Genomic DNA, 24,921 nt, shown 5'->3' with positions numbered 1-24,921 from the left:
ACAACTTCCTAGAAAAATACAACCTTCAAAGACTGACCAAGGAAGAAACAGAAAATCTAAACAGACCAATTACCAGCAACGAAATTGAAGCGGTAATCAAAAAACTACCCAAGAGCAAAACTCCCGGGCCAGATGGATTTACCAGTTTTATCAGACATACAGAGAAGACATAATACCCATTCTCCTTAAAGTTTTCCAAAAAATAGAAGAAGAGGGAATACTTCTAGACTCATTCTATGAAGCCAGTATCACCCTAATACCAAAACCAGGCAAAGACCCCACCAAAAAAGAAAATTACAGACCAATATCCCTGATGAACATAGATGCAAAAATACTCAACAAAATATTAGCAAACCGAATTCAAAAGTACATCAAAAGGATCATACAGCATGATCAAGTGGGATTCATCTCAGGGATGCAGAATACTACTCTGCTGCTCCATATCTCAGTGTGTTGTCTATTCAAAGGGAAAGCCTTTAAAATTTGTGGGTTAAAAATAAGCATTGACAGTATGAGTGATTCTATCTTTACAGATTTCTTGAAGGTTGGTAGTTGACTTCAGAGAATGGCTTATTTAACTGACAGTTTTGAACACTTGAATGAACTTAATCAAAAATTTCCATGAACTGTGTGAAAGCATATTATGACAAAATTTAACATTTAAAGCAGTAGTTCAGCTTCATGAAAATCAGGTTAAAATGATTTGCCAGCATTACACAATGTTATAATTTGAGTCCTAATTAAGGTTAGTATTTTATATGCATGAAGAATATCAACATTACTCTAAAATAACTTATTTTTTTAAGTTCAATTAGATTTGAAATCCATTCACATTATCAGAAGAAATTTCAACATTACATTTGTCAATGAAACAAAAGGAAGAATAGTGAAAGTATGTTACCACCATTCAACTGAAAATGAAAGAGGATGAATTTTGAAAAATCTGGTTAATAGGACAAAAGGAGTTTCCATCAAAGAAAAGTAAGTTATTTCCTGCAACTTGCTACCAACTGTTTATGTAGAGCTTGTCAATGGAAACCAACAGGAGTTTGAAAAGATCACCAATGACCAGTCTTGATTAGGAATTATGCATATGTTTCAAGAATAAGTAAAAAAATGTGATTTTTTAAAATATGCTCATAGATGCCAGCTGTTTCTCATTTTAGAAGTTGAAAGACACTATATAAAGGTTTTTACAATTCAACACTTACTATCTTTCATAATACCCTGCATCTTGTTTTGCTTATAATTATATAGTAGACAATGTGATTCATTTTTTCACAAAGTCCCATGTAAATGCCCCTAAACCTTTTCTAGTTTACCCCAATATGACATACATGTCTACTATTGTTTTCTATGTATTGCACAACCTGAAAAAGTTTAGGAAGCACCAAGTAGAGGAATGCAACTATTTAGTTAAAATATACAATGGAAGGGGAGAAAACCAGACTGCAAATAGTAATAAACAGAGGACAGATCAAGACAGGCCTTGTTTGCCCTGCTCTGAAGTATTTTAAGCTCTGAAGTACTGAAGCATCATTGTATGCATAAATTAATTTATCGTTTACACATCTAGAATGGTAGTAGTTATATACCCATCCAGGGAGAAATGAAAAAATAATTACTCATCATTTTGTATTCCATGGTTCAGAGTAAGGACTCCTTTTAAAGGCTGCACACTGCTCGCAAGGGGAAGACACTATTTTAAACAAGAGTTACATGATCAGATTTTTCATGTGAAAAGCTCTGACAACAGTACCATTTAAATAATTTTAAGTAAAAATTGAAAAGATCCAGGGTAAATAAAGACCCCAATATTGGTCTATTTAAGTGAGCCTACAGCAGCTAAATCTAATTTTCAATTCCTCCCTGTAAATATTATTTTAAAGGTTGGTGATAATGATAACATCAATGGCCATTGTGATTATGGTAATTAATATTTAAAGCAATTCATAGCTCACAGGCACTTTCATTTCCACAGTGTCTCTTTAACCCTATGATAAAGATACCACAGGCCAGTAATTCCTTACCCACATCCCAAAATCCAAAAAGCTCTAAAAAGAGAACATTTTTGTAAGTCTGGGCCAAAATACCTGACCTTAATTAGCACGAGGCTATATACAATTTTTATTTAAACCACCTGTAAATATTCATGTTTCATCAGAGAAATATAAATGTGTTTGATTAGGGGTTGCTGTCCAGACTCCACAGAGAATTACATTACATGGCGTATGCACCTTTACATTTCTAAAGTCCAAAAACCTGAGTTCTAAAACACAATATGGTTTATGGATCTTTAAATTTCTAAAATCCAAAATGTTTGAATTCTAAAACACATCTGGCACTGCACGTTTTAGTTAAGGGATTTTGGACCTGTGTTTTCAGTATTCATTTTACAGAGTTTGGGGAATTTAAATGACTTCTTCAAGATAACCTGCTTGTAAATGATTAAGCTGGGGCTCTAATCCAGATCTCTAAATCTTATTTTTTATTCCCCTGTCCAAGACTGACCATAAATGAAAAAAACTTTTTCTACACAAAGAGACATTTCATATTTTATGTAAGCATAAGTTAATATAAAAATTTGTTAATACAAAGTTTTAAGAAAAGTCTGTTTGTATATAACCTTCAAAAAATATTTCCTACCCTTAAATTTGTTTGCAACTTCACTGTTTGACACAAATGATGAGTTCACTGTCTGGTCTGAGGTCACTGACCCAGAAGTTAAGAGCATCATCAACCCAAAAAGCAAATAAACTGATTAAAAAATGGGCAGAGGAGCTGAACAGACAGTTCTCCAAGGAAGAAATTCAGATGGCCAACAGGCACATGAAGAAATGCTCCACATCACTAATCATCAGGAAAAGCAAATTAAAACCACAATGAGGTATCACCTCACACCAGTTAGTATGGCCAACACCCAAAAGACAAGCAACAACAAATGCTGACAAGAATGCCAAGAAAGGGGAACCCTCCTACACTGTTGGTGGGAATATAAATTAGGTCAACCATTGTGGAAAGCAATATGGAGGTTCCTCAAAAAACTAAAAATAGAAATGCCATTTGACCCAGGAATTCCACTCCTAGGAATTTACCTAAAGAAAACAAAATCCCAGATTCAAAAAGATACGTGCACCCCTATGTTTATCGCAGCACTAGTTACAATAGCCAAGACATGGAAGCAACCTAAGTAGATGATGGATAAAGAAGACGTGGTACATAGACACAATGAAATATTATTCAGCCATAAAAAGAAAACAAATCCTACCGTTTGCAACAACAGGGATGGAGCTAGAGGGTATTATGCTCAGTGAAATAAGCCAGACAGAGAAAGATAAGTATCAAATGATTTCACTTATTTGTGGAGTAAAACAGCATAAGCAAAACTGAAGGAACAAAACAGCAGCAGACTCTCATACTCCAAGAAGGGACTAGCGGTTACCAAAGAGAAAGTGTGGGGGTGGGGGTCGGGGAAGGAGGTCAAGGGGATTAGGGGCATTATGATTAGCACACATAATATAGGGGGAGCACGGGGAAAGCAGTATAGCACAGAGAAGAAAGTAGTGACTCCATGACTCTACAGCTTATTACTATGCTGATGGACAGTGACTGCAAGGGGGGGTGGGGGGGCTTGAAAATATTGGTGAATGTAGTAACCACAATGTTGATCATAAGATTGTACATCAATACCTTAATTTAAAAAGAGAGCATCAATTTTTATGTTGATGTTATTTTTCACTAAAATTCATAAAAACTACAAAGCAAATAAAATTTTAAAAGGAGAAATATAATTAATCATCCTAGGGATTGCCAAAATTTTTAATACCATTCCTGTCAATCTTGTGGTAGTTATATTTTTCAACAGTATTTCTATTTCTCCCTCCATATATGGTAGGATTACACTTCTCTACCTGAGTTAGGCATAATCATGTAACATTCTCTGCTGGTGAAATATGATAAGTTGTATACATATTTTTGAGAGGAAACTCTAAGAGACAACCAGTGATTTACTGTAGCCTCTCTTTTCTTCTGCTCTCAGTGTTCCAGATAGCTTCTCCTTCAGCCTATGTCCCAGGATGAGGAAGACATGGAGTAGACTGCCCCCAGAGAAAACATACAACATGAAAAGAAATAAGCCTGTGTTGTTTTAAGCCTCTGATATTTGGGGTTAACATACCCTACTGTAAATCAATGACTTTATTGCCTGTCAGTCAGCTCCAAATCCACTCTTCTGTGTCCTGCTCCATGACATGTGCCTGGACTCTAACCACTTCTCCCTTACCAGTTGCACAATGTTAAAGCTTTGTCAGTAGAGGGAGCTGGAGAGACACTAAAGGCAGGAAGAAGAAGCTTCTCTTTTGGATTCTCGATTCTATGTTTTTTCCTACAGAGCTTGGCTGCCAAGAGCTTCCAGGACATGCAGTTGCACTCACCCTCCTAGCACATTTCACCAGCACTCCAGTGGGCATGCTTCCAGCGGTTTCAGCAACACCTAGCAGGCAGTACTCCAGCAAGCCTTGCTGACACCCAGTGAGTTTCCTGAGTGCTCCAGCCAGCTTGTCAGCAAGCCCCACCAACCCCTCCACACGGTATCTTTTTTGCATGCCCAGTCTGTAGCAGCTCCATGGCCACAATCACACCCTGCAGCAAGGCCTTAGCCCTGGGGAACAGGCAGCTTCCAAGTTTGTTCCTTCCCTAAAGGAGGTAACTGCTCCCTACTACAGGTTAATAATCCTTTATATTAAAATCTCACAGTTCAAATTACTATTGTAGTTTCTGTCTCCTGATTGGACTCTGATATCTAGTGTATCCTAACATAAAACTAAATACAACAACATGAATTAATAATTAGTAATTTTGAAAGACAACCTTGGATTTTTTTCTTGTTCTACTTTATTTCATAGCTACCTTTAATGTTTTATATACCTAAGTTAAAAATTGATTATATTCTAAACACTGTCATGCACTTTAAGTCATAAAACAAACATTGTCATTGCATTAAGTCAGATCTCCTAACTAATAATATGTGAAAGTATACACACTGTGGGGTAAGAAATAGCTCTTCAATCAAACATACCGTGAGAAACCATATTCTTATCAAAAGACTAAATCCAAATCTTTATTTACTCATACTGCAACATAAAGCTTATGTTGAGTCTATAAAAATGACCATCAGATAATGAAAATACTGAATTTGGAAAGATTTCATTAACTCTTCACTGTTCATTATATGGCAAAATCATCCCTCCCTCTATAAAAAGTATCCAATTATTAACTAAAATGAGTACTTAGGAAGAGTACCTATGTATTCTTTATGTACAAAGCCCAGAATAATCATTACTACTTACCACCAACCCCCCATACCACCCCCCAGGTAGATGAAAATTTTAATTCAGGAGGAAAATGTTGAATAAATAAAAAGTGAAGAGCAGATTGGCAGTAATTTGAGGGCAATAAAGTACTATAAACCCATGGAAAAGTTCATTGTAAAATATTATTTCGGAGATAATCATTCAGGAATTTGTATCTTGGAATACAAAGTTCAAAAAAATAACAGTAGGTATTATGCTAAGTGAAATAAGCCAGGCATATGATTTGTTTCAATGCCATATTTCACTTATTTGAGGAATATAAAAACAAAACAAAACAAAATGAACAAAATAGCAGTAGACTCACAGATACTGAGAAGTGACTGGTGGTTAACATGGAGGAGGGGTTGGGTGGGCGGACGGGGAGATAAAAAAGCACAAAAACTCTCAATCATAATATAAGTTGGTCACAGGGATGGTAGTACACCATGGAGAAAAGAGCAATGATTCTCTAACATCTTCCTATGTTGAAAGATAGTAACTGCACTAATGGGGGTGAGAGTGAGGATTTAAAAATATGGGTAATTGCTGACCCACTATGTTTTATACCTGAAACCAATGATACTTCAATAAAAAATTTAAAAAATAAGAGTGGCACAAAGTCTACTTTATAAAAAACATATATTCAAATTTTTATCTAGTGGCATTCATTAAAGAAATGTAAGAATAATGGCCCTCCAAAGATGTTCTCGTTCTAATCCAAGGCACATGTAAACATGTATCCTTACATGGCAAAAGGGATTTTATAGATGTTATTAAGATGGGAAAATTATTCTGGAATATAATGTGTTCCTAAAAAATATGTATTTTCCCAGCTATGGACAGAGAGAGATACAATGACAGAAGATGGGGCACAGAGAGAGCATCATGGGAAGGATTCAACATCCCTCTGTTGGTTCTGCGATGTAGGCAGCTATGTACAAGCACCTGAAAGAGACCTCTAGGAGGACAGACAGAAGAGCACTCAGCTGATAACCAAGGAAATGTGGGTCTCAGTTCTAATACCTCAAGGAACTGAACTCGAATTTCAACAACCCAAATGAGCAAGCAAACATCCTCCCCTTTAGCTTCCAGAAAAAATGTAGCCAGTTCCTCTGGTTTTAGACCAGTGAAACCTGTGTCAGACTTCTGACTTACAGAACCACAAGATAATACATTTGTGTTGTTTTAAGCCACTGTTTGTTAGTAGAAAACAAATACAAGGAATACTACTAAATCCTTGGAAATTCAGGCTTTACCTTGCAACAAGTATTAAAAAATTGGGGGTTCATCAAAGTAATTAATGATGATGAACTGGATTGATATTCTCTAAAGTTATTAATGTTTTCCTCTTCTAGCTAATTTGTATATTTAACAAACACTTATGTGGTATTTATGTGCTAGGACCTGTTTTAAGGGCTGTACAAATATAAACTCAATTAATCCTCACTACAGCTTTTACAGCTTCTGAAATACGTATTTTTATCCCCATTTTACAGATAAACACACAGAGGTACACAGCTACCAAGTAATAGTGCTGGGATTCAAATCCAATCTTATTTGATTCCAAAGTCCAGGCACTTAAGCACTAGGCTCTTAACTGTTTTCCACAAGACTAGACAGCAATGTGATGGAAAGAGAATGGGTTTTGGAGGTAGAAAGATCTCGGTATAAATCTGTGTTCTATTTATTTACAAGCTTTGTGACATGGATCCTAATACATGGTAGACATGTTACAAATGTTAGTTCCCTCCTTCAATTTCTGCTACAAGTCTAAAGATAGATTCAGATTAAAAGAAAATTGTATGTGGAACATAAGATAAAAACTGAATATTAGTCTCATACTTCTGAACGTCCACTTCTCTTTCCTCCAGTTCCACATATTTCTTCTCAGATCTCAGCTGACAATCTATGGTAGCACAAGAGTGTTTCTAGGGGTACTCTAAGCTCTTATTATTATAGCAACTAAAATAGACTGTAATCTTACTGTAAGAACATTACTAGAAAGGGGAAATTCTTTACAAAGAAATTAAACATGGGGGTACAGATAGAACAAAGAGACTTAAAGTAATCATAGCACAGATTCCTTCAAATGAAACATCTAATAAGACACACACCTTCTGGGTCATTTCTTCAGCTCAACATTGTTACCGTGATACCTTGTTCTTGTTAACATATTTGAAGAGTGGTCACTGTTCATTTTGTATTCTTTATATTCTTTATCACATAGAAATGAGCTTCATCACCTCATATCCTAGACACTGAACCTGGCCTTAATGAAGATGCTTTGTCCTCAAAGATGCATACCTTCTGTACTAGTTGATCATTTAAATATCAGTGCTCAAGTTCCCTTTATTTTAAATTAATGTGTTGTTTTGAAGTATATCTACCAGATGATCCAACTACACATATTCTCTCAAGATTCACTTAGCATCCTACCCCTGCAATACTACCATCATCACTACCCAGGGAATTTTTTGTTGGTGGTGGTTTCTAAAATGCTAACAACCATATTTCAAATAGAAAAATACTCCAACCTACAGGAAAAAAAGTAGTGCCTACCACAGCAAAAAAGGTGGTTTACTCTCTCACATCTTTGATTAAGTGTTTTTTGTTTTTTATGGTATCATTAATCTACAATTACATGAAGAACATTAGGTTTACTAGGCTCCCCCCTTCACCAAGTCCCCCCCACAAACCCCATTACAGTCACTGTCCATCAGCGTAGTAAAATGCTGTAGAATCACTACTTGTCTTCTGTGTTGCACAGCCCTCCCCGTGCCCCACACACACATTATACATGCTAATCGTAATGCCCCCTTTCCTTCTCCCTGCCCTAATCCCTCCCCTCCCACCCATCCTCCCCGGTCCCTTTCCCTTTGGTAACTGTTAGTCCATTCTTGGGTTCTGTGAGTGTGCTGCTGTTTTGTTCCTTCAGTTTTTGCTTTGTTCTTATACTCTACATATGAGTGAAATCATTTGGTACCTGGCTTATTTCACTGAGCATAATACCCTCTAGCTCCATCCATGTTGTTGCAAATGGTAGGATCTGTTTTCTTCTTATGGCTGAATAATATTCCATTGTGTATATGTACCACATCTTCTTTAGCCATTCATGTACTGATGGACACTTAGGTTGCTTCCATTTCTTGGCTATTGTAAATAGTGCTGCGATAAACATAGGGGTGCACCTGTCTTTTTCAAACCGGAGTGCCGCATTCTTAGGGTAAATTCCTAGAAGTGGAATTCCTGGGTCAAATGGTATTTCTACTTTGAGCTTTTTGAGGAACCTCCATACTGCTTCCCAAAATGGTTGAACTAATTTACATTCCCACCAGCAGTGTAGGAGGGTTCCCCTTTCTCCACAACCTTGCCAACATTTGTTGTTGTTTGTCTTTTGGATGGTGGCGACCTTACTGGTGTGAGGTGGTATCTCATTGTGGTTTTAATTTGCATTTCTCTGATGACTAGTGATGTGGAGCATCTTTTCATGTGTCTGTTGGCCATCTGAATTTTTTCTTTGGAGAACTGTCCAGATCCTCTGCCCATTTTTTAATTGGATTATTTGCTTTTTGTTTGTTGAGGTGCATGAGCTCTTTAGATATTTTGGATGTCAACCCTTTATCGGATCTGTTATTTACAAATATATTCTCCCATACTGTAGGATGCCTTTTTGTTCTATTGATGGTGTCCTTTGCTGTACAGAAGTTTTTCAACTTGATATAGTCCCACTTGTCCACTCTTGCTTTTGTTTCCCTTGCCTGGGGAGATACGTTCATGAAGAAGTCGCTCATGTTTCTGTCCAAGAGATTTTTGCCTATGTTTTTTTCTAAGAGTTTTATGGTTTTATGACTTACATTCAGGTCTTTGATCCATTTCAAATTTACTTTTGTGTATGGGGTTAGACAATGGTCTAGTTTCATTCTCTTACATATAGCTGTCCAGTTTTGCCAACATCAGCTGTTAAAGAGGCTGTCATTTCCACATTGTATGTCCATGGCTCCTTTATCGTATATTAATTGACCATATATGTTTGGGTTAATGTCTGGAGTCTCTATTCTGTTCCACTGGTCTGTGGCTCTGTTCTTGTGCCAGTACCAAATTGTCTTGATTACTGTAGCTTTGTAGTAGAGCTTGAAGTTGGGGAGCGAGATGCCCCCCACCCCACTTTATTCTTCCTTCTCAGGATTGCTTTGGCTATTCAGGGTCTTTGGTGGTTCCATATGAATTTTTGAACCTATTTGTTCCAGTTCGTTAAAGAATGCTGTTGGTAATTTGATAGAGATTGCATTGAATCTGTATATTGCTTTGGGCAGGATGGCCATTTGACGATATTAATTCTTCCTAGCCAACAGCATGGGATGAGTTTCCCTTTGTTAGTGTCCTCTTTAATTTCTCTTAAGAGTGTCCTGTAGTTTTCAGGGTATAGGTCTTTCACTTCCTTGATTAGGTTTATTCCTAGGTATTTTATTCTTTTTGATGCCATTGTGAATGGAATTGTTTTCCTGATTTCTCTATTAGTTCATTGTTAGTGTATAGGAAAGCCACAGATTTCTGTGTATTAATTTTGTATCCTGCAACTTTGCTGTATTCTGGTATCAGTTCAAGTAGTTTTGGAGTGGAATCTTTAGGGGTTTTTATGTACAATATCATGTCATCTGCAGATAGTGAGTTTCACTTCTTCTTTACCAATCTGGATTCCTTGTATTTCTTTGTTTTGTCTAATTGCCATGGCTAGGACCTCCAGTACTACGTTGAATAACACTGGGGAGAGTGGGCATCCCTGTCTTGTTCCCGATCTCAGAGGAAAAGCTTTCAGCTTCTCGCTGTTCAGTATGTTGGCTGTGGGTTTATCATATACCCATTTTGTTGAGAGTTTTTATCATGAATGGATGTTGAATTTTGTCGAATGCTTTTTCAGCATCTATGGAGATGATCATGTGGTTTTTGTCTTTCTTTTTGTTGATGTGGTGGATGATGTTGATGGATTTTCGAATGTTGTACCATCTTTGCATCCCTGAGATGAATCCCACTTGATTATGGTGTATGATCCTTTTTATGTATTTTTTAATTCGGTTTGCTAATATTTTGTTGAGTATTTTTGCATCTACATTCATCAGGGATATTGGTCTGTAATTTTCTTTTTTAGTAGGATCTTTGCCTGATTTTGGTATTAGGGTGATGTTGGCTTCGTAGAATGAGTTTGGGAGTATTCCCTCCTCTTCTATTTTTTGGAACACTTTAAGGAGAATGGGTATTATGTCTTCTCTGTATGTCTGATAAAATTCCGAGGTAAATCCATATGGCCCGGGGGTTTTGTTCTTGGGTAGTTTTTTGATTACCACTTGAATTTTGTTGCTGGTAATTGGTCTGTTTAGATTTTCTGTTTCTTTCTGGGTCAATCTTGGTGATCAAGTATTTTTTTTTCCTCTTTTGAGAGGGCATCTCTCATATTTACTGATCATATGGTTGTTAACAATAGAATTCTGTATAGGGGACTCAATGCACAATCATTAATCAACCCCAAGCCTAATTCTCAACAGTCTCCAATCTTCTGAAGCATAACGAACAAGTTTTTACATGGTGAACACGTTCTTACATAGTGAATAAGTTCTTACATGGTGAACAGTGCAAGGGCAGTCATCACAGAAACTTTCGGTTTTGATCACACATCATAAACTATAAACAATCAGGTCAATTATGATTATTCATTTGATTTTTATACTTGATTTATATGTGAATCCCACATTTCTCCCTTATTATTATTTTTTTTTTAAATAAAATGCTGAAGTGGTAGGTAGATGCAAGATAAAGGTAGAAAACATAGTTTAGTGCTGTAAGAGGTCAAATGTAGATGATCAGGTGTGTGCCTATAGACTAAGTATTAATCCAAGCTAGACAAGGGCAACAAAACAGGTGATCAAGTATTTTTAAATGAAGTTTTTAAGTGGAAAAATTGTATTTTTTAAGTGTATTTTGTTCTCACTGATTTCATTTGTTCCCCGTAGATTGTTAATTTAATACCATGCACTATAACCAACAGCTCTCACATCCAAGAGAAGTTAACAATGAAACTTCTTGCAAATATGACCACGAAATCCCAAAGATTATTATTTCTTGAGGTATTAGTACCTAACCACTGTTAGGCAGTGCTAGACTTATTCATCACAAAAACATTTATATCCACTCACAATGGACCACCCACTAGGAACACTGTGCTTTCTCTACAATCTATTAAAAAAGAGGAAGTAAATCAACATCTATAGTTTAACAAAGTATTGATATTAGGAACACAAATTCTAGAATATGACTGCTTAGGTTTAAATCCTTGGTCCATATTGAAAACTTTGAGCAGAGATCTTTAGTCTTTATTTCTTTCATCTGTAAACTGGAAGAAATACTAATAGCTATCTCATAAGGTTATTGTAGTGGCTGAATTAGATAATGCAAATTTAATGCAGCATATTAATCACACAGTAAGCACTCAATAAACATTGGCTCTTGATTAATGCAGTAAGAGTAATAATAGAAGTATGTAATCAGAGTAATGAGCACACAAAAGTCACCTAACACAGTTTTCAGTAGGTTGATGACCTGAGATGAATTCAGGTAAGAACTAGTAGGACTTATCCAGAGAAAAGTAGGCAGGGCTTTCTAAGCAAAGAGAACAGTATATGGTAAACTACAGATGGAAGATTTTAAAAAAAATAGGAAACTAACTTCAAACAGTCTAATATAATCAAAACAGGTGATGCTCATGAAAGACTACCAGGATGTAAGAACTGATAAAACTTCACTAAAAGACTTTTATGACATACTTAGAAATCTGGCCTGCATGGTACATGCAATGGGAGGCACTGAAGAATATTAAGAATTTTTAAATAGATTTGTGTGTTTGAGTGCTGTACTATTATGGAGATTGGATTAGAGGAGTGACCAGAAAGTAGAGATTGTTTAGAGATGAATAATGAAGGAATATCTAATAAATGAAACAATGCAGTGACAATGAAGCTAGAAAGAAGGAAACAGATTTCAAAGTTATATGGGAGATAATAATGATAGGATTTGATGACTGATTATGTTTGAGAGCTGAGAAAGAGGAAAGGAATTGGAACAACTCCCACCACGACCAGCTTTTATTAACAAATGTTTATTGACTGACAGCTGTTGTCTGGTACTACATTAGGCATAAAAAGATGATTAAGCTTGGTCCATGACTTCAAAGAAACCAGTTATACTAAGGAGAACATAGAGATTAGTAACTACCATTAAATATCAGAAACATAAAATAATTATATACAAAATGCTATGGAAATTGAGAGAAGAGACAGTTAACTGGCAGAAATGCATCAAAGAGATGTCTCTTCACAGCAATGGAGCTAGGAACAAAACACCTCATTAGGTAAAGAGTAAGGGTATGTGCATAATCAAAGAGTTAAAAAGCATGATACACAGAGGGATTCATAAAAAGATTACCATGCTTATACAGAAGGAAATGAGTTGTGAATACCCAAAGTCATGATCCATTCACATTCATAATCCCAATAAATTTTTACTGAACCACAGTGTGTCAGTATGGGTCCTGAAAGGAAAAGATGGCATATTCAAACTGAGTAACTAAGAAGAGTTTAAAAAAAGGACTGTCTTATAAAGTTGTGGGGAGGGTTTAAAGAAACCAACAAAGAATGGTGCAGTACCAGGCCAGCAACAGTGAAAACAATTTCCAGAACCAGAAGATAACAGCTATACTAAAAGGGTAACCAGATGGAACTGTTGTTTTTCAGTAGAAAGTCAAACTGCAAAGACCTTGTATGGAGGAAGCCAGGATCAAATAATCTGACCTCATTTTCCTCCTCTAATTTGGGAATGTCTCACATTAACAAAACCCAACAGGAAGTAAGAGAACAAGGGAGCCAGCTGGTACAATCCATAGAAGTCAGCCTCCTATAGTTGACAGCATAGTGGTAAAAAAGTGGGGTAGATCTGTATGGGTGAATGAAAAAATACATAACATGCAATGATAAAGCTCAATAACATTCAACTATATCTGCCTCTAGTCTTGTAAAATTCACGTCAAATTTCTATAATACTTTCTAACCTTTAGTTTAGAGATGGAATTTAACCATTAGCCTCCGACCTGCACAACTTCTAACACTGGGCTTCAATTTGTTCTAAAATGGATCCTTAGTATTGCAAATTTTGTCTCATCCTTAAGTCTATGTGCTTTATTTGCTTCCAGTGTAATTACCTCAGCAAAGATACAGTGTATGTACCTTCTTGCACCTTCAACAACAAATCTGCAGTTGGGGTACAGCCCATTTGTCACCAAGCAAATGGAACAGGCTCTTCCTGATAAATTCTATATTCAAGAATCCTATAGCTGGGTTAAGACTTAAGTTAGCCTAGACCAGACAATTACTGAAGAGAGATCAGCCTGTGGAAGTAATTCTGAGGTGACCAATGCAGATGTGAACTTTAAAGCTTTTCCAAAGTTAAATAAGTAACAGATAATAATCATAAGAGAATTTGTATTAGTTAAGGTGATATTAGTCCCTCCACCACAAAGTTCATTTTTGACAGAAAAAAAAGATTTTGTGCTAATAAAAGCATTAATTCAATCTTTCAGCTTTTGGTCAAAAAGGATTATGTGTGAGGTGATGTGTGATAAAACATCTTTCATACATGTGCCTGAGAAGCAAACCATTACATAAAGTATAATAGATACCTAATACAATGACAAGATGGATGTGAGCATCATCTTCACCTGCCAACTAAACAATACCAAAGCACCAAATAGCAATAAACACCACTGTGGTTATTCTGCTATCTAGCTATACTGTTCAGTGTATCCTTTGTCCTCCAGTTTTAGCACCCTGGAACAGCCTACTTGCAGGATGCATGAAACTGCAGTTATTTTTCCCTTCCAACTAAACTTAAGCTTTGTTGGAAAAAAAAAATGCCAAAGGGCATAGAGAATTCCATCTTCCTCCTATGCCTAAAGGAGCATTTATCCAGCACCTCTGTTTAGAAGAACCTACCAAGTTATGCGCGTATTACATAAAAATACTAAATGTTTATACTGTATGAACTGTACAACAGTACTTAATTCTAAATGTCTTTAAAAAACATCCAGCTAGCACTCCGTTGTATGGAATTACAAATTAGAGCTTTTTGACATGTATCTATAGATATAATACAGATCTTTAATATATAAACTGTATAAAGGTTGCTCCTTCTTAGCATAATTTATACTATCTGGTTGCCCACAATTTTTTTTGTGTGTGTAACTGTTCTAGAGAGAAAGTAGGTGAAATAACACTATATCACTCCTGGGTCTAAACCTGTTATTAACTTTTTCCTTTCTATAACCCTATGTCTAAATCCTACTTCTAGAACTTCCCATCACAAAATCCAACAAAATTTACCTCTTTCTCATAATACAAATACTTTCTGAAATCCAGCAATAATTCAGCAAGCTAACATTAAAAAACAACAGAAGCTTTATCAACTGCAACTTACTATTTCCTCCTCTCTGTATTTTCCTAAATTTCATTTCTAAAATTCCCTTAGAAGTGATAGAGGAATACATACGAGGAAATTTGCCCTAATTAAATCTAACATATAAAACAAAGACTGTGTAATAGTTAAAAACAACCAAAGAATGATACAAAACCAGACTGTGAAAAGTTCACTGAGACTAAATTGTCAATGAGAGCAAGGAATGTTCAATAAAAGGAAGACAGACCTGGAGTTTTGAAAAGATTCATGGTGTTAATATATGCAGCAAAAAAAAAACGGTTTATAAGCTAAGATATTGAGAAGGGTTCCTTCCATTTACAAATAGATTTAGTCCTGATCTCCTAGTTCTCTCCTTTTCTTTGCCTAAAGAAAAAAGGCTCTTCTTTCTCCTTTTTTGCCCTTTTACTACTGCTCTATTATTTCCCATGCTATCCCACCATATCCCAAATTGTAGTCACTTCTACATATTCATGTTATACTCATATTGTAAACCCTTTAGAATAAATAAAATAATAAAAGAAGCTGCTTCCCAACCACTCTCCCAAGAGAATACTGGTCCTGAGACTAGCTGAGTTCAGAGGGCTGCCCATTAGGGAGATAAACAAAGACAGGTGTATATCATATTGGCAGTCAGCCGAGCAAGTCAGGCATAGGAGCTTACTTCACCCCTTACAAAGTTATCAAACAACTTGGGATATGGTGGGGATAGCATGAGAAATAATAGAGCAGTAGTAAAAAGGGCAAAAAGGGAGAAAGAAGAGTCTTTTTCTTTAGGCAAAGAAAAAGGAGAGAACTAGGAGATCAGGACTGAAATCTATTTGTAAATGGAAGAAACCCTTATAGCTTATAAACCTTTTTTTTTTGCTGGATATATTAACATCATGAATCTATTCGAAACTCCAGGTCTGTCTTCCTTTTATTGAACATTCCTTGCTCTCAGGGACCATTTGCTCATTCCATGTCTCTCTGACACATTTTCATAATCCTAGCATTTTTCCAACAGCATTTGCTCATTCCATGGCTCTCTGACACATTTTCATAATTCTAGCAATATTTCAATATTTTGTTTTTTGGTTGTAATATCTTCCTCTGCCCAACTAACATCTGCTATCCTTTGAGACGCAGCATGTCATCTCCCCAAGACTGCATTAGATGTTCCTCTTGTATGAATATATCCGTAATACACTACACACAGTGGTCTAGAACTTATAACAATATTTAAATTGTGATTTATCATGTTTCTTATAAGTGAGTTCCTTAAGGGTTAGTTGATAATGGTTAAAAGGGTTTTAACACCCAGAGACATCTGCATTTCATTAGGTGACTACAGAATACAAAAGGATCTCTAATCTCTAGTATCTTCAATATTTTAAAAAGATAAACTGACTGACGCTCTTAAACAATCCCAAAGAGGCAACAAACTACTCACTAGCTAGCCTAGTCTGACATATTTTTTACTATGGTGATAATGTACTAAAAACATCTTAACAGTGTTTTTCATGACACTTTACATTTTTATGTATTCATATGATTATGGTTGGCCTTAGACGGCCTGCCCCTGGAAGAAATGAATTATAGGTATAGCTTGTTTTATTGTGCTTCACAGATACTGTATTTTTTTTACAAATTGAAGGTTTGTGGTCACCCTATACAGAGCAAGTCTGTGGGTGCCACTTTTCCAACAGCATTTGCTCATTCCATGTCTCTCTGACACATTTTCATAATTCTAGCAATATTTCAAACCTTTGTATTACTGTATTTGTTCTGGTGCTCTGTGATCCGTAATTATAATTCACTGAAAACTCAGACTGATGGTTAGCATTTGTTAATAAAGTATTTTCTAATTAAGATATGCACAATGTCTTTTAGACACAGTACAATAGAACACTTACTAGACTACAGTGTAGTACAAACATAACTTTTATGTGCACTGGGAAACCAAAAAATTCATTTGACTTGCCTTATTGTGATATTCACTTTATTGCAGTGGTCTGGAACCAAACCCACAATATCTTCAAGGTATGCCTATATTTCTATCCTAAACATTCCATACATTCGGATATGTGTAAATGCTTTGAAAGTAAAGTAACAATTTTTAAAGCAAAATAGTCCTTAATTTGTAACATCTTTACATTAAAAAAGATATATCACAACACTCTTCTGGTTTTAGTCAAAACAGGTATGTTCTTCATCCAAAAGAAAAATGAGTTGCAATCATACACAAACACTGAAGTTTGCTTCCAAATAAGCAAAATTGGACATATGTTTAAAAATTACATTTGATTAAAAAAATAATAGCACTGCTACCTAAGAAGACCTTTTTCTTTAAGATTATTGAATTTCACCTTGAAAGCAACCAGCACCTAAATAAACAAAATATTTCATTTCCAATGTTTCACTCAGTCACACAACTAATAATTTTGAGTACTACTACATATATAAGGCATTGTATTGAATTAGAAGCTGAGGCTGAATGGTGAACAAGACAGACATGCTAACTGCTCTCTGGGAGTTTATAATCTAGTAAGGTAGACAGACCAAATAAAGAAATCACTGTAATTTTAATAAGCATAATTGGGAAAATATTAAAGATGTTGTGATAAAGAATAAAGAAGAGAATGTATGTAAGACAGCATGGTCAGGAAAGAGTTCTCTAAGGAGGCAGATGTGAAGCTAAAGTCAGAAGGATGAGAAAGAGGCAATCATACAAAGACTGCGTGTATTTAATGGGCAATGCAAAAAAAAAAAAAAAAACAGATGCATCCTAAGCTCTAAAAAGCATGCTTCAGAATTAGAATAACCTGATAAGATTCTCTGAGTTCTCAAATATAACACAAATAAGACAAGACAAGTAAATACATATTTCAGTTTATCACTAGAGTAAAAAATTGCTCTCAGGCAAACCTAAGGACAATCAGAGTAATTTCCACAAATTAGTTCCCTCACATTCGCCTACCACAAACAGTATCTTGTCAATAACCAACAGCTTGGTGTCAGAATTATTTTCACTACAATCCCTTAGTTACCAGACTCCCTAAGAATGGTTTCGCTAAATAAAATGCTTCCAATTAGTCACCTTCCTTCTCCTCATCCCTGGCCTTCTAGACAAATAATGATGTCACTTAAAAAATTCTTCCAGGCATATTTTGACTTCTGAGTACACAACAATAATCGCTCATGAAAAAAAAAAAGCGGGTACAGGGAGATTTCATCCAGAAATGCTACAATCTTAAGATTTAGAGACCACTGTCTATCATCAGTTAATAACAACTATTTATTGCAAACCTACTTGTGCCAACACACTTAAATAATCTATACTGATCACAACATCCAAGGTAAATATTACTACTCAGATAGTATAGCTGAGGGAGCATGGGCCAGTGAGTTTAAGAATGCAAACGAGACCTTAACAGTTATTAATTACTAAAGTAAGGTCTCAAGTCAAAATCTACCTGGTCCATCACACTTGCCTCCATTACTTCTCTCCTCATCACACAGTATAATCCGTTCTTTATCAATATATATTGTCAAGAAGAAGATATTATTTAATTGTCCTAGTTACTTTAAAATATAGAATGTATATTAAGAATTTATTAGGTACTTTCTCATAGAATGCCAATCAAATTTTAGAATGCATTTTGAATCTTTAAAAACTATAGGTTTCCTATTTTTGGCAATGGCCATAGTTATTTACATACACAATAATGATTTTTATTTGTCTACATAATTAAATTTAATATTTTATATGACATGCCATGTTCTTAAAATTTCACTTAGCTATAAAAAGAAAAAGAGGGTTTTTTTAACATTAGAATGAAGATCATTCTAAGTATATCAGAAACCCAAAAGCCATAAATCAAAAAGTAGTAAGTTCAAATACATTTTTGAAAATTCTTACCTGTAAAAAAGGGGGAAAAAAAGATCATAAACCAAGTGACATTATGTATTAAAGAGCTTCTACAAATGACTAATAATGACCAAAACAAAGAGAAATACAAAACAAATGTAAACAAATATAAAAAGCTCTCAATCTCACTGATAATAGGAAAATTGCAGTTAAATTTACAATGGCATCTTTCTCACCAAAATATTGGCAAAGATTATCACAAACTGCATTGGCAAGGATGTGGAAATTTCCCTCATATGTATCACTCATGCATACTTCCTCTGTGAAAGTAAATTTGGCAATACTTATTAAAATTTAAAATATACTGACCTTTTAAACAAACAAAATTCCATTTCTAGGAATTTATCCCAGATATACAACAATAATGTGGAAATTCATATACGTAAAACGATATTTATCACAATATTGTTTCTAATGGCAAAATCAGAGCGGACTTAAATACCCAAAATATGGCACTAGTAAAGAAATTGCAGGACATTCATAAAATGGGATATTACATAGCCATTGAAATGAATGAGACATACATATTAGCAGGTGTAGAACTGATCTCCTAAAAAGCTGCAGCACACATTTGGTTTTTGTTCTTATGTTTATACATATACATCACACACATACACAAAAATGCAGACTACACAGTCTTTAATATATACCCACATCTACTTTTATGCACAGAATATTTCAGGAAGAGTATACAATAAACTGGCAATAGTAGTTGACTCTGGCTAACTAAGAAGGTAGCTAATAAATTTTGTGCCATGTGTGAATACTACCTATTAAATAAAGAAGTTTATCAATTGACTTTGTAAAGCACTTTTAAAATTGAAGTATTAAAAAGAAATTTAGAACTGCTCGCCGATGTTTTAAATATAAGCTAAATTATTATGCTAATCTATCATGGAAGTATCTACATATTGCCTTCTTTTATTTAGGTAGCAAATTATCCATTTGTCATTAACAGAAAATCTAAACTGAGAATAGAAAGATAATTTTCATGTCAAGAATGACATAACTTCTAATTTATTACATAAACACCTCATCTGAAAGACTATGAAATGCACATAGTAGAAACTCAATAAATATTTCCTGAATATTTTCTATTTGATTTTCTATTTCTAAATCGATTTTCTATTGATTTCAGTAGGCTTGCTTCCCTCATACAATTTGTTCACTATACCACATCAAAAAACAAGAACAAAAACCTCACTGGAAAACATAACTTTTAATAAATTATGCCTTTCTTTCAAAAAGAATATTCTTAATTTTCTCAAAAAAATTGGTGAACTACCTCATTAACATTACCACAAGTCAAATCAACATTACTTATTAGGTATCTACCATATGCAGGTATTTAGGATGCTGCAAAACACAAAAGTCCAAAGAAGAATACATTTTTATTCTTGCCCTCAAGAAGTTTACAATCTTAAAGACAAGGCTTAAAACATTAATGAGTAAAAGACATTACAGATTTTACTGATTGGGTTATCCAAACTAAAACTGTTAAAGAATTCATGTAAGAATAAAAAAAAGTAATTGTTCATCTTTTGAGGGATTTACTGGGATATAAAAATTCTTCCAAAATTCTAGTATTTCACTTGCATGTAAAATGAAATTATTTGGTGGTGATGGAAGACTTTCTGAGTATGTGGATGCTCAGTTAGGCTTTGCTAATAACTAAACATAAATAGCTTTTAATTATTCACACTCCTAAGAAGAGAAATTACTGTGTGGCCTAATTCTGTTTTGATCACTCACTCTCATTAAAAATATTTCAGGCATGAACCTCTTAATATACATATACCTAGAAATTATATGTATCTTAACACTGTCTATATATTATCTGTCTATATGTTATCAGGAAGGACTGCTTTCTTTTTCAAAGAAAAATAGAAATGTAAATATAAGTTTTAACATTTTCCTCCTGTACTTTAATATATCATCCTACAATGCCCTCAGGTACGTACAGCCCACTTTGTATGAATAGTTCATATGAATATTGAAACTCACAGATCATGCAAAAATATTCTCATCCAATAGTTTCAATTTTTCACACACTTATTTTTAACATAATTGTTAAAAGGCAGCAGATACAAATTTGAATTTCAGCTTCTTTCTTTCTGACCATGACCTTCTCTCAGAACAGATGCTACCATGCAATTAAATGGACATCACTAAAAAAGAAACAAAGGATAGTATAGTCATGACCAGATAAATGGACCCTAACACTTAATGGGAAATAGTAATTATTGAAGAATATTAGCATTATATATATAAGAAAAAAATAATGCTAATATTCTTCAATAATTACTATTTCTCATTAAGTTTTATATATATATATATATATATATATATATATATATATATATAGCATGAGTAACTTAATACTCTATATTGATTTTACTTAATAGAATGTCAAATTCTTCAAACCAGTATGTCTATCATTATTATAATCTTATTATAAAGTCTAGTCTTTTCTCCATTTTCCTTGCTTACTCCTATTTTATTACAAAAACCAAAGCATATTTAGAGAATGTTTAAAATTAAATTTTCAAACATATTATGCTTTAACCTCTAAAACTCTTGTTAAAATAAATATAAAAATAATTCTAAAACCAGTTAGGCCATTTTGAGATACAATCCCTTATAACACTAAGTTAGGTGGAAATGCAAGAAGATATTGAAAATTAGTATGAATAGATTTTTCATCAATGTAATTCTATAGATTATATGAATTTTTATGTTTAGAAAATGTTTGTTTCTAACTAAACTATGCTAATATAAATGTACAAACATTATATGCATTTGCATAGTATGTAGGTTTACATAGAAATGTAACACATTCACATGCACCTACCTGAAAAACCCTTTCACATTTTCCTAATATACTGTTCATTCTGAGTGTACTGTTCAGAATATACTGTTCATTCTGAGTAATCCTTAATTCAGTACTCAAAAGTTCATTTACATTTCTATTTCATTTGGAACTACCCAATAAATACTATGATTTAGCATACTATGAAGAAATGAACACATTCTACATTTAAGTATATGGGTCAAAGAAATAAAACTACATCTTATTTTAGCATGATTTTGGCAACACTAGTTTTAGAGCAATTTAGTGGAATATATGGATTCATATATCTAAATAACAACTCTAAGTCATCAAAAGGTTGGCATTGTTAGTATATAAAGTTAGTACATAAAGTTAACCTCTTAACCTTTCTCATTTCCCAAGCCTTCTAATAATAAATCACATTCCCAAACAAGTATTCAAACCCAGAAATGAGCTTTGAATAAATTCTTCATTTCCATTAACAAGTCAGGAACACTTTTGCTCTTAGCCCTTCAATCTTTTTTAAGAAATAGTACTTTCCTCTAACATGTACTGATATTTGATGTTTTCATAAATTATACTATTGTCATTAAGATATGAAATGTATATGTATAGACAGATCATTTTTATAATAAGGGTATTATAGAACACTGAATTCAACAACCTAGTTTATTTTAATTTACTTGATTAGAGGTCTGTATGTTAAGTTCCTCCATACAGGAACTCTACACTTTCCATTGTGTGCTTCTGGAGAAGCTGGGGTAAGTATATTTGATAACACCCAATAGAATGGTCCCACCTTTGGCCTATAAACTGTACAAGTTAATCTTAGTGAAAAACTGATCTCAATTAAAAAGAAAAATGTTGGGTTGTAAAAACATAAAAGATTACACATGCTCTGCACAATCTCTTTCTCATAGTAACTGAGAAATCAAATAACCATAAAACATTTTAAAGCAAACCTATAGAAACAAATCTCTTTGCTAGACTGACAAGAAAAGAAGTCTCAAAGCTATAGGTATTTCAGTCTGGACAGTTCCCTGGTGCTGAAGTTACACAGTCGCTAAACGTACGCCTGGGTGCTGCTTTCAGTCCCCACCCTCAGCAAAATCCTGGCTGCTTAAACTATGCGCACGAATAGTAGAACTTCACAAGGTAGGAAGCACCCCAAACGGCAGCAATGGTAGGAACTGGAGTATCTTCAGAGTCTCTTCAGGATTAAACAGATTTACTAGTTGCAAACAGGAAGAGCAGCAGAGTGCAGGGAGTTAGACCCGCCAAGGGGGAGGGGCTGGAAGATGGCGGCGGGAGCACACCCACCCGACACACAGCAGAGCTTAGGTTCCTCGCCCGCACCGCCGCCCTCCTGCCCGCAGCGACCCTGGGCAGTTCTGCTCTTCTCCGCGTTGGGGGCAGAGCCGCCCTGCGGAAGCGAGGGACTAGGGGCCCCGGCGGCGCCCGCATTCCGGGCCGGCGCGCCTTCGCCCGGGTCCCGGCCAGGGAGCACCTGTGCACGGCCATATTGGATTCATTGCCCCAGTCACTGCCTCCGCGCGGGGGCGACGGGAAAGGAGCAGGGACGCACGGAGCCTGGGTTCAGCCCCAGCCCCACCGGGGTCCCGGAGCCAAATTGGCCCGCGGGGAAAGCCGGAAGGACGCCGGGGATAATTACCACGCCCAAAAGCCCGCCACCCTCACCTAGCTGGCCACGAGCCCTCCCTCCCCGACACACACACCCGTGCTCCGACACCCGGAAAGCAGCCCCGGCGGCGGGCGGCGGCCGCAGCCCTCATGGCCCCGGCGCTAGCGGCTGAGCAAAGGCGGCGGTCAGGACGCGCCGACGGCCGCAGGGCAGCGGGCGAGGGGGCGGAGGGCAGGCGGGGAGGAGGGAGGCGGGAAGGAGCCGGGTCCTTACTTGAGCACCGACTGCTCCTTCTCCTCTTCTTTCTTCTGCCGATCCATGACGGCCAGGATGATTTTCCTCTCCTCCTCCGTGAGGTGGCTGAGATCGGGCATCTCGGGCTGCAGAGGCGGCTGAGAGGCCGCCGGGGTGGGAGCCGGGCGGCCCCGCGGCCCGACAGGAGCCGACATGTTTGGTGGAGCCTAACCACCCTAGGGAAGCAGGGAAGGAACTCCCCTGGCGGCAGCGGCGGCACCCGCGCGGGCGGCTCGGGCAGCCTCCAGCGCCGGGACAAATACATACAAATCAATAGCCTTCAATCCAAGGCGACAGCCCCCCTCCCCCGAGAAAGAACGAGCTGGGGGAGGGGAGACGAGCGCGGGGGGGGCTAGGCCTGAGGAGTGCGCTCCGGTAAATGTTTCTTCTTCCCTGGGGAAAGGGCTGCAGAGTGAGTGGTCTCGGGGACAGAGGCGCGGGAGGCCGGGCCGGGACGCGGTGAGCGCGGAGCGGCAGGAGAGGGCGGTGGAGTAGGGTGGCGCGGACTGCTAGGGGTGGGGTGACCGGCGGCAGGGCCGCGCGCCGGCCGGGGCGGGAAGGAAAGGGGAGCTGCGCACCAGCCCCTCGGGGGAGTCCCAGGAACTCGCTCCGAGCGCCCGAAGGCAGAGTCCCTCAAGCCGGAGAGGCGCCGAGGCGGGAGCGGAGAAGGTAGTGAGGCAGCCGGGGCTAATTTCCCAGAGAAGCAGCTCAGAGGTCCCGCTGGCGGACGCGTCACAGGGCTCCCAGCGCCCCGGAGGGAGGACCCCCCAGAAGCGACGGCCGCCGGAGACCTCTCCGGGCTGGAGCGAGGAAGCGAAAGCGAAGGGAAGACAAGGGCCAGTGGCGGAGAGTCCCGGGGCCGGGGGCAGTCGCCTGCCCGCACCCGGATCCCAGCGAGCTCCGACGCGCCGTCCTTCCTCCTCACGCGCCCGCCCGCAGTCCCTCAGCCGCCGCCGCCCTCTGGGTCGGTGGCGGCCGCGCAGAGGCCCGCTCCCTACGCCGCCGGTGCTCGGTGCCACCGCCTGCACCTCCTCCGCCTCCCGGGCTCCTCCCGCGGGGGCCGCGTCACCGCCCCGCCGCCCAGGCAAAGCGGGCCCCCCGCGGACGGCAGCCGCCCCTCCCGAGCGCGAGGTGCTGGCTGGGGCCGGGCGGGGAGGGGCTGCGCGGGGAACGGTGTGAGCGGGGAGGCGGGGTCCGGGAGCAAGTTTTCGAGGGGGAGGGTGGAGAATGGGGGCGCCGGAGGACTCGAGTTTGGGGGGAAGAGTGCGGACCTGGGTGGATGCGGACGCCCTGTGGATCAGTTCGGGAAGTAGAGGAGTGGGAGCGAGGGGGAAGGGTCAGGTCCGGAGATAGGGTGTGGCTGAGGAGTGGGGGCACCCGG

At 37.6% G+C, this 24,921-nt stretch overlaps 1 protein-coding gene across 25 annotated transcripts in view; it reads right to left on the bottom strand.

The window, feature by feature from the left end:
* Positions 1-24,610, bottom strand: part of RIMS2 (regulating synaptic membrane exocytosis 2) — a 570,663-nt gene extending 546,053 nt beyond the window's left edge. For 10 of the 25 annotated variants that reach the window (XM_073229926.1, XM_073229938.1, XM_073229924.1 and 7 more), the window contains exon 1: positions 23,520-24,608. In XM_073229926.1, coding sequence (XP_073086027.1) covers positions 23,520-23,695 — 176 coding nt within the window. In that variant the 5' untranslated portion in view covers positions 23,696-24,608. Of the gene's footprint in view, positions 1-23,519 lie in introns of all 25 variants that reach the window. The other 15 variants (XM_073229939.1, XM_073229941.1, XM_073229940.1 and 12 more) reach the window with 3 other exon arrangements.
* Positions 24,611-24,921: the final 311 nt, after the last annotated feature.

This window comes from Manis javanica, chromosome 2, assembly GCF_040802235.1.
Source record: "Manis javanica isolate MJ-LG chromosome 2, MJ_LKY, whole genome shotgun sequence".
NCBI lineage: Eukaryota > Metazoa > Chordata > Mammalia > Pholidota > Manidae > Manis > Manis javanica.
Note: the sequence above shows the minus strand (reverse complement) of the source record. Positions and strands in the feature narration are given on the sequence as shown.